An 11,217-nucleotide genomic window follows, 5' to 3' on the forward strand; every position below is an offset into this window, starting at 1 on the left:
CAGGGCTCAGATTTGTGAGTCCCAGCTGCCAGCCTACCACCTAAGAAGGATTTACTGCCTTCTCTGTGTGCTCGCAGAGGCTAGACAATGGCCTGCTCTGGGAGGGATGCAGCCTTCTGAGAAGGAAGTCTCCCAGAAAGAAAGAAAGGGGATGGTGATGGGGATTAGATGGAGAAGGAGCAGAGCCCTGGATTGTGGGGGCAGAGTGAGGGAAAACTGGGCTCCAGTAACAGGGAAAAGAGAGAGCTGAGACATGGGAAAGGTGAGGTTGATGAACATTAGGTAGAAAATGCCACTTTCTGAGGTGACCAGTATTGGCACTCCCCTTTTGCAATGTCTGTGAGGCCCGTGGGAGGGTGTAGCTGGTCTGTTTTTCCCAGACTCACCTAGATGGGAGTGGAGACAGAGGGAGCAGTTTCCTGGGCAGGAAACAGCGTCCTAGGGGTGCTCCAGCAGCTTCCAGGGCAAATCTTGGCCTCTGGCACTGCTGGGGTGAGTCCAGAGCTACTTGGCAGATTTTGCTTGGGATGGAATTGGCTCTTGCCATTTCCCATTTCTTCATTTTCTTGTCTTCTTATGCCCCTTTCTGTTCAGAAAATCCGCTCTAAAGTAGAGCTGGAAGTACGTGACCTTCCTGATGAGTTGTCTCTGTCCTTCAATGCCACCTGCCTCAACAATGAGGTCATCCCTGGCCTCAAGTCTTGTATGGGACTCAAGATTGGAGACACGGTGAGGTGGGCTGGGCAGGGCCTTTGTCCTGGAGTGTCTGTGGGCACCGAACCCCCTTTCTTCCCTTTGCAATGACTTACAATGGCCTCCTTCCACCAGAAAAAAAAATATGGGCAGGAAAAAATACCTTTCCTAAAGTCATTCCAACTTAGATGTAATGGATCCACCAATCTTTTCCTCTGAGCCTTCTGTGCATAAGCCATTTCTGTTACATGAACTTCACTGTCAGGAATTTAAAAAACTTACAATTTGGTTACCTTTGTTTGTGTATACACAGTTGATTGCAAAGGAAAATATTTCTTTATCTTTAGTTCCTCACCAGTCTCCAATCTTCCTAAGGTAATTAATGCCTTTCTTTTGTAAAATGACACAAGAAAGTAAAATCTAAAATGTAAAATGGCAGCATCACCTAGAAATATTTATTGAGCACTGACACTGTGTCAGGCATTGTTCTATCTGCTGAGGATTTAACAGCAAATGGAACAGGCAAAAATACCTACAATCAGGGAATTTCTGAAATCAGATGTTCATTTCACCACTCCAGTCCCTCCATGACTTTCCTTGTTGTTCGTTTCTCTGCCGCTTCTGCCTAAGGGGAAAAGGGGTTGGTGGGAGGCGAGGGACGAGGGGAAGAAAATAGCTCTTTGGATTCACTGATCTTTTCTATTGATGTATCTGTCTCTCAGGCACTCGTACAAATATCCCCTGTTAGAAATGTTGTTCTGAAACATGCCTGGTTGCACAGCTGTGAAATGTATGGAACTGGAAGTAGATTTTTGAGCTTATGGTTGACCACCATGTGGCATTGTATGGTGCAAAACAGTGCCTTGTGCATCTTGCTGATAATTATAATCAGTCCAGCTTGCTAATTGGCCAGAGCAGGGTGTTCATATGATCACAGGTTCTGTTCAGTTTGAGCTTGTCTGTCTCACATGTGGAGTAAAGAAACAGCCTTCTATTGTTTACTGACTGTAAACCATGTCTCTGCAGCCAGCAAGATATGTCACAATGATACTATTCCCATGCTCGTGTTTTTGGTAGAGGGAAGGTTGAGGAACTCCAGATTGCAGAAGCCTAAGACACCCAATTTGAGTATTCCTTGGCAGGGCAGGGAACAACTGTTTTTCATCTAGAGCTGGAGTGTTAACCTGGCCCACCTGTGTCTAAATGCAGTCTTGCTTTCCATCCAGGTGAGCTTCAGCATTGAGGCCAAAGTGCGAGGCTGCCCCCAGGAGAAGGAGAAGTCCTTTACCATCAAGCCTGTGGGCTTCAAGGACAGCCTGGTCGTCCAGGTCACCTTTGATTGTGACTGTGCTTGTCAGGCACAAGCTGAACCTAATAGCCGTCACTGCAACAATGGCAGTGGGACCTTTGAGTGTGGGGTGTGTCGCTGCGACCCTGGCTGGCTGGGGTCCCAGTGTGAGTGCTCAGAGGAAGACTATCGCCCTTCCCAGCAAGACGAGTGCAGCCCCCGGGAGGGCCAGCCTGTCTGTAGCCAGCGGGGCGAGTGCCTCTGTGGTCAGTGTGTCTGCCACAGCAGTGACTTTGGCAAGATCACGGGCAAGTACTGCGAGTGTGATGACTTCTCCTGTGTTCGCTACAAGGGGGAGATGTGCTCAGGTGAGTACTGCAAAGCCCCCTGTCCTGGAACCCACACCCCCTCACACACCTGCAGCCTCTGGAAACAGGTGAGGGCCTGAATGGGCCTTTGTGGGCAGAGGTGTGAGTCAGCGGTTCCCAATCTTTTTAAGTATAAGGACCAATCCCCTTTTCAGGTTTAAAAAAATTACTGATAGATGATAATTAAATTTATATTATTTATAGACTTATAAAACACATGTCAGAGTATGTAGTAAGGCTAGTAATAATTTTACATGAGTTTATCTTTTTATCACAAGAGACCTGGAAAATAGAGTAGGGGAGAGTGAGAGATCAGAGATACACACAGAAGAAATCATACAAACAACAACCATTTGGACTGGGGGTGAGGGAGGAGTTTCACTTTGTTTTACTATTTGGCGAGTACCAAAGGAAATGGGTAAGTTTGAAGTGGGAGACCCATGGGAAGAAGGTTGGGGACTGAGAAAGAGAGGGTGGTCCGAGGAGAGGACTACGATGGCCCGTGGGGGCACCACCAGTCTTCCTCCATGGCCTGATGGTTCCTGGTCTGGTGTGAGGCACTGTGGGAGGATCCCAGCCAGGGCATGTTTCCTTTGGTTGCTGCCCCACGAAAGCCACAAAACAAAGCTGACTTTCTGACTGGGTCAGAAGCCCCAGTTCCTGCCTCTCACCATGCAAGAACAGCTTATCCTCAGTACATTCCAGTCTGATCCATGAGAGAACCACAAGATGTCTTGCTAGGGTGTCAGGTGCCCACCTAGCCTCAGATCTAGACCCCGCGGTGCCATCATCACTTCCTCCAGTGACAGATACTCAGGGGCACACATCATTGAGCACCTGCTCTGTGCCATCATTTGGTCCATATGAGTGAACCAGGGGTCATGCATGATCCCTGACCTCTCCGAGCTTCCAGCCCTGCTCACCATTGGCTCTTGCCAGAGCTGCTGGCTCTATGGTCCATTCTTTGCCACAAGCAGGGGCTCAGGAGGCAGATGTGCTGTGACTTGGCCATTTCCCTAGCCCCTGGCCTGTAAGCATGGCGCCTGGTTTCCTGGCCATCCCCCTTGTCCCCTCCCTACTTTGGGCCTGGTTTTCATGGTTGTTTGTTATCAACATTCCTGCCTCAAACATCAAGGAGTGCGTCATCCTCAAGGGAGTTTTCTGCTTGCCACATCCACAGCCGCAGATCTGTCAGGTACCGTCTGTGAGCCAGATTCTGTGCTGTTGTGGAGTAGGATAGAGAGGCATGAATGAGACAGTTAACCACAGATAATTCCCAACATCAGACTGAATCTGACAGATCCTGGAAGTGTGGGGTGCTCAGGGAGTGTAATGGGAGTCCTCTGGAGCAAGACTGACTGGGGACAAGGGAGGCCTGGGTGGCTTCATGAAGGAAGTAGGATGTCTGATGGATCTCAGGAAGGGCAGGCTCAGGACAGAGAGGAGTGGAACGACCATCAGCTCAGAAGGTCTAGCTGTATGGGGAGAGGGCTCTTGTTCCCAAAGACCTTAAGCACCTGTTCCTTCCTCGCTCTTCCAGCTTCCCTCCCTTTCTCCTCTTCCACTCTTTCATTTCTTACTCCACTCCTCTGACTTTCCTACGAACCCAGGCTCAGCCTCCCTTTCGCAGGAGGGGCGCCAGTCCTGTGATATTACCACACTGTAGCTTCCTTTTAAGGGCTGACCCTGCCAAGGCTTGGGGTCAGCCTGATGGCTCTGACCTGCCACTTCCACTCCCAACCTCACTCCCTGGCTGGCCCATCTTGTCAAAGATCGCTTTGTTTAGCCTCACAAAGGAAACACTATGGGACACGGGTTTCTGAGGAGGCGGAGGTCTCTGAGTGCTGCCAGGCCCCTGTGGTGTCGGTCTTTCCTATCCAGGAGCTGTGGCCAAATGCAGGGTGTAGTGAAAGGCGGAGGGGGCCTGGCTCTGCTGGCTGGTGCACTCCTCCCCCAGCTGCTGTGAGGTTGGCCAATAGCAGCTCACAGCTGCCGCTTCGGTGGAGAACTGCCCTCGGCTGACAGGAGCTGCCTTGCCCCTAGATGTTGGCCAATGACTAACGGACAAGGGGTTACTCAAGGCCAGACTCTTTGCCTCAGGATAGGCCTGGCTTTGTGGTGCCATTCGTGAGGGATCAGGCCGGAGGGCATCTGGCTGAGACCACATTCCTGCCAGCTCTGCCTCTTGCCCTGTCTTGTTTCCCTCCCTCCTCTCTACTTCCTCAGTGAGTCCCTTGAACAAGATCCTCTACCAAGCCATACTTCTAGGGAACCTAGCCTCGGGACACAGCCTTTTTGCCTTCCCCACCCTTCCACTGGCCCAATGTCACTACTTTCCAGATACACTTAGCAGCTGGGGCAGCTTGGCTTATGTTCCCCATTCTTCCTGGGAAGCAGACATCTCTTTCCATGCCCACACCATAGTGCACTGGCATGATCATAGCTCACCGCAGCCTTGAACTCCTGGGCTCAAGCAATCCTTCTGCCTTAGCCTCCCAAGTAGCTGGGAATACAGGCACTTGCCACCATGCCCAGCTAATTTTTTAAAATTTTGTAGAGGTGGGATCTCACTATGTTGCCCAGGGTGGTCTTGAACTCCTGGGCTCAAGTAATCCTTCTGCCTTAGCTTCCCAAGTAGTTAGGACTACAGGCTCTTGCCATCATGCCTGGATAATTAAAAAAAAAATTGTAGAGATAGGATCTTGCTATGTTGCCTAGCTGGTTTTGAACTCCTGGGCTCAAGTGATCTACCCATCTTGGCCTCCCAAAGTATTGAGATTACAGATGTGAGGCACCATGCCTGGCCTTTGAAGGTTTTTAAGCAGGTAAGTGGCATGATCAAATTGACTTTAAAACAGTGGTTCTCAATGGGGAGGAAGGAGCTATTTTGTCTTCCCGCTCTGCATTGGTAATGTCTGGTGATATTTTTGGTTGTTACAACTGAGAAGGTGCTACAGATATCTAGTGGTGGAGCTCAAGGATGCTGCTAAACATCCTAATATACAGGACAGCCCTCCACAACAAAAATTATCTGGCCCCAAATACCGAAAGTACCAAGGTTGAGAAACCACATTGTGCAAAGAGAATCCCGGCCACAGGGGAATTGACGATAACCTGGAGAAGGAGAGATGACTGAATTGTCCGGACACAGGACCAGGCTGGGGAAGGGCACGGAAATGTCTACAGTGAGGCCCATTTGCCCTTCACTTAAATAGTTCAGTTCATTTGACTCCTGAAATGTTCCCTCCTTGAAATTTCTCATTGAGATCAAGCCTAGTTACTGGACTTTCCATAACTTCTTTCTTACTACTTTGGTCTGGGTGACTGATTGAGACTCTCAAATAGCAAAGAACTTGGCACAAGCCTAGGCAATATAACAAGACCCCCATCTGTACAAAAACAAAAATAGTTAGCCAGGCACAGGGGAACATGCCTGTAGTCGCAGCTACTCAGGAGGCTGAGGTGAGGTAGGAAAATCACTTGAGCCCAGGAGTTTGAGGTTACTGTGAGCAATGATCACACCACTGCACTGTAGCCTGAGTGATAGGATGAGACTCTGTCTCAAAAAAAGTAAAGAAAAAGAAAAAGAACGTGGCACAGTGCTCGACACACATTAAATGCCTCCTTGGTTGGTTTGGAAAATAGATACACATTCTCTTCTCTAAATGCTTTCCAAGTCTGTTCCACTCTACTCCCAGATACATGATGAGACTCCCAGATATGATATGATGAGGTCAGATTGAGAAGAGAACCAGGACAAGACAGGTTGTATTGGTGAACTTGAACTGCACCTGTAACTTTAAAAAACTTAATGAATTAATTGAAAATGTTTGATGGTGGCCGGGTGCGGTGGCTCAACGCCTGTAATCCCAGCACTTTGGGAGGCCGAGGCGGGTGGATCACAAGGTCAAGAGATCGAGACCATCCCGGTCAACATAGTGAAACCCCGTCTCTACTAAAAATACAAAAAATTAGCTGGGCATGGTGGCGCGTGCCTGTAATCCCAGCTACTCAGGAGGCTGAGACAGGAGAATTGCCTGAACCCAGGAGGCGGAGGTTGCAGTGAGCCGAGATCGCGCCATCGCACTCCAGCCTGGGTAACAAGAGCAAAACTGTCTCAAAAAAAAAAAAAAAAAAAAAAAAGTTTGATGGTGGTAAACGTTTCTGCAACTGTTGAGTGCAGAGGCAGGAACCAGGACAAGTCAACAGTGGCATGGTGGAGGCCATCAGGCTACATGAAGCCATTACTAGCGATTGTCTCTACTGCTGTTCACCTTAGGAAAATCTCTCTTTTATTCATTTAATTTCTTTTATTTTCTGACTTCTTTTCTCTGTGGCATTCATGGGATTTGTTTAACTGCGCTGGCCCTCGGCAGTCTGGGAGGTAGGGTATATTTGTTCTCTGTGCTTATTTGGATCTGTTGGCCAACTCCATGGGTTCTCGGTGCTGTCCCTCTGCCCCTTGGATGCCCCGCCCCATCTACCCAGGCATTCAGGGTGCTCTGTCTGCACCTTCCCTCTCTGCATTTGGAGTAGCCCCGTACCCTGGATATCTCCTTTCCTTCTTTCCTTATGTTACAATTTTCCTGTCTTGTGCATGCACCCTCAGAGCCCTGCTTCTCACCCTGCGACACCCAGCTGCTTTGAGAAATGGGATAATGGAAGTGGTGGCTGCTTTGTTAGTGGGATGGGACCTGCTCTTCCGAACTGTACCCTATGTTGTTGTCTAACCCTACTAGGTGGCCAGGATGACAATGGTAGGTCTCTCAGATCAGGTAGGAGAGGCGAACAGCCCTGTGTGAGGTCAAAGGGAGAGAGTTTTGGGGACTGGGAGGCCTTTTGCCATCATCAGGTCACACTGTCAAGGCTATTGAGTGCCCTGTGTAGGCTCAGGGCCGTGGCTTTGTGCTGTGTCAGCCCTCAGGGCTAAAGAACTTGCTTCTAGTCCTTAGACTAGAAGGAACTAAGTCTCCTACCCTTTCTCTTGCCTTTCTCATAAGGTGAAGGTATTCAGAATAGGGCAAGAGAGAGGGTATGAGGTCTAGGAGACTTGGTTCCTGAGAATCTCTTGCTTTACAGTGACTCTGAACAAGTTTTGCCATACCTTGGGACACTTAGAAAACTGAGTTTGTCCCCACTGGGTAGGACTTAGCTGGGTAGGACTCTGCTGGGTAGGACTCCCCTGGGTAGTGAGTCAATTTCCTGCCAACCTGGAGGATTGTTATCTGTGTGATTGGGAGAGCAGGGTGGCTGTGTGTAGCCTGCTGCTCTGGGGGTGGGGCTCCTGCCAGCTGGTCTACCCTCCTGGGCTGTGTGTTTTCAGGCCATGGCCAGTGCAGCTGTGGGGACTGCCTGTGTGACTCCGACTGGACTGGCTACTACTGCAACTGTACCACGCGCACCGACACCTGCATGTCCAGCAACGGGCTGCTGTGCAGCGGCCGCGGCAAGTGTGAATGTGGCAGCTGTGTCTGTATCCAGCCGGGCTCCTATGGGGACACCTGTGAGAAGTGCCCCACCTGCCCAGATGCCTGCACCTTTAAGAAGTGAGTGCACAGTTTGGAGAGAGCCAGGAGGCTGGGAGGTAGGAGAGAATCCCCTGACTAGAATCCCCAGCTCTCCAGGTCTGTTTCTTGCTCACCAGAGCCTTAGAGAGAGGAGTCCACTCCAGCCAGACGGCTACCTCTCCTTTTTCCACAAGGCTTTGGGTAAGTTGGAATAGAGCCGACTGTGAAGGGGCCAAAGTTGAATGAGCTGGACTTTGATTGGAGAATGTCCTCTCCTAGGGTAACATCCTGAATCCCTGGGAGTTGGGAGGAATGCTAAACCAGTCCCAGGAACGTTCCAGTGCTAATGTTCTGATTCAGTGGGAGATGTGAGGTCTGGAATTCTGGAGGACATTATATGAAACCATTACAAACCTCCTGCATTAGGGGCCAGAGGAAGCCCCGACAGCCCATGTCCATGGCACTGACATTGTGCTTACCACTTTAAGCAGGGCCAGATTTACGAGTGTGCAACCTCCACAGCTGTACAGGGCCCTGTGCCTAGAAGATCTCATGCTTGTTTCAATGCTCTGCCATCACTGTCTTGATATTCTTAGTGATCTTTGTACAAGGGACCTGACATTTTCATTTAGCACTGGGCCCCCAAATGACATGACTGGTTCTGACTTTATAGTTCTCAGAGGTGGCATAGGACTCACTAACCTGGCACAGCCCTGGATGGGATTGGAAGTTTAATGAAGGACCTGGGAGGCCTATGGCTGCCAGGTGCTGCCTATGCGTGAGGGGGACACTACCACCCCTGAACTCCACACTTGCCATTCAGGTCCCCAGGATTGTCTTGTGTGTATGTGTGTGTGTGTGTGTGTGTGTGCGCGTGTGTGTGTGTGTTTTACTGGAGGTGAAGCAGCTTTCTGAACGCATGTAGGTCGGAGCTGGACTGGGACACACTTAGGCTTGCTCCTCCTTTGCGTTAATCACTGTGTCCTCTCTCCTTCAGAGAATGTGTGGAGTGTAAGAAGTTTGACCGGGGAGCATTACATAAGAAAAATACCTGCAACCGTTACTGCCGTGATGAAATCGAGTCAGTGAAAGAGCTTAGTAAGTTCAGCACATCTGGAGTTGCACACACTCAGATTCTAAATGTTTCTGATTCAATCCCAGAACCTATCCAATGCCCATCTGTAAAATGGAAGAGTGACTCATACCTCAGGGAATGCTGTGCAGGCTTGATGCACAGTGGACACTTGATGTGAGCTGGTGTCTCTGAGAGTCAGCCTACTCTCTTCCTAATGTGTACAGTTACCCATGACTTCTGCTTCCCAGAGCCCACAGACTCAGCAAGAGCCTGCAGAGGAAAGGGAGCAAGTGCCTTCCTAAGGAAGGGAAGGGAATGTAAACCATTTTACAGATGAAAAAACTGAGGCACAGAGCTGGGAAGGGGTTGCCTGTGATGGTCATCATCTTAGCTTGGTAGGCGAGTAAGCGTTTACCAAGTTTACTTATAAAAGTGTTATGCAGTGCCGAGGATTTTGCTTAAAGCTTTGCAGGTTTGGAGGGAAACCTTCAACCTTATGGATAGGTAACCAAAATCTTAATCTGAAGCCCTTCTGCCCTCCTTTTGAAATAAGTCAGACAGAAATACAAACAGTGGGGAGAAAAATAAATCTTGCCTGAAATTATTCTTGAAGTGTTCTCTGTACTTCTTGACTTAAAAGGAGATGATCTTTGCTGCTGTCGTCACATCTGATATGGGTCAGTGAGGCACTAGGTAGTACTAGGGAGATGGCAATCTCTCCACAGATAGCCATCTTCCATGAAGGTAGAAACGCATTTCAGAGAGAGCCATCTGGTGGGGGTGTTAGGGAGAAGAGTCCAATCTCTAGGCCTTTGGCTAATATCAAAAGTAGGGCTGGGGTGAGGTTAGTGATTTGGGACTTGATTTGGGGATCCAGTTTTTCCTCTGGAGGAGATTAAGCTTGCTACGGTTTTCTCAGAGAGGAGAGGCTGCTGAGATGTTGAGTTATTTTTATCATCTAGACTAGGTGGTTATTACAAGTTAATTGGTAAGTAGTTCTCTACCTCCACCTTCCCTGTACCAGTGGTATTATCGTATGGGGAAAAAGAGTATGGAAATAAGCATATTAAAATAAATGCTTATTTGTATGGAATTTCGTAACTTGTAAAAGTTATAAAGTATCTTTCACATACATTATCTTATTCTGTCAACAGCCTAGTGAAGTAGAACTACAGTACTATTATTATCTTCATTTTGAGTCTCAGGAAAGTTAAGTAACTGGCCCAGGCAAGGGTATGGCAAATTAAGATGAGAACTGGATCCTGAACTCCATACTCTTTCCCCTGTATTATAATTCCGCTGGTTTTCTGAAGGATTGTTGAGTTCAGGTCTGCAGTATGTGTTTTCAGACTCCTCGTTCTGCATCATCACCAATTTGCTGTGTGACCTGGGTACCTTTGCTTAATTTCAGCATGTATCGGTTTCACTCACCTGGTTTCATCAGTGTGGGGCATAGTGCAGCTGGTGCAGGGTAACCCCTAGTGTCATGGCAGAATAACAGGTTTTAGAATTGGAAGAGATGAAGTCTACAAAAGATGGCGAGAGTCAGAGAAGAGAGGATAGCTCTGGGGAAGAATATTGGATCAGAAACAGAAATGGAAAAAATAGAACAGCTGCATAAGCAAATGATTGAGACTTACTAAGCAAACAGACAGGAAAGAGAGGGAAGTGTACACTATTTGTTAGGCACTCTTTATGCTGTTTAGTTCACTGAACTTGTGAGGTGGGGTATCATTTTCTTTTTATAGATGAAGAAAGACTTGATGAGGTCAGGTAACTCACTCAAGATCACACAACAGGTAGGTAGTGAAACCAGAATTTGAATTAAATTGTGTAATATGTTATATTATGTCTCTTTCAGAGGAAGGATTCAGAACCAAAAAGGGCCCTTTTTGCAGTACAAAATACATCAGTGGGGGTCAGTAACTGGCAACTGCCAGACACAACATTCATCTTGAATCTAGGCATTGTGCACAGGAGGCACAGGGTTTCCTGTCACATGCTTTTCCAGAAGTCCTGTGATAGGGGTTTGGAGTGGCCCCATCTTCCAGTAATTGACTCACTTTTTATTCCTCCATTTTCCCGACTCCCAGAGGACACTGGCAAAGATGCAGTGAATTGTACCTATAAGAACGAGGATGACTGTGTTGTCAGATTCCAGTACTATGAAGACTCCAGTGGAAAGTCCATCCTGTATGTGGTAGAAGAGCCAGGTGAGTGAACCCTGAGGGTTCCTGACCCTGCCCCAGGAGGGAGAGGGAGAACCATATTAGGCAGGAATTTCTA

The 11,217-nt window shown here is 48.4% G+C and overlaps 1 protein-coding gene across 1 annotated transcript in view; it reads left to right on the forward strand.

The window, feature by feature from the left end:
* The window catches only part of ITGB3 (integrin subunit beta 3), a 58,523-nt gene that overhangs the window by 35,874 nt on the left and 11,432 nt on the right, over nt 1-11,217 (forward strand). Inside the window, exons 9-13 of the mRNA XM_010330278.3 lie at nt 595-729; nt 1,920-2,349; nt 7,673-7,895; nt 8,854-8,954; nt 11,025-11,144. Coding sequence (XP_010328580.2) covers nt 595-729; nt 1,920-2,349; nt 7,673-7,895; nt 8,854-8,954; nt 11,025-11,144 — 1,009 coding nt within the window. The remainder of the gene's footprint in view (nt 1-594; nt 730-1,919; nt 2,350-7,672; nt 7,896-8,853; nt 8,955-11,024; nt 11,145-11,217) is intronic.

This window comes from Saimiri boliviensis, chromosome 17 (assembly GCF_048565385.1).
Source record: "Saimiri boliviensis isolate mSaiBol1 chromosome 17, mSaiBol1.pri, whole genome shotgun sequence".
In the NCBI taxonomy this organism is placed as follows: Eukaryota; Metazoa; Chordata; class Mammalia; order Primates; family Cebidae; genus Saimiri; species Saimiri boliviensis.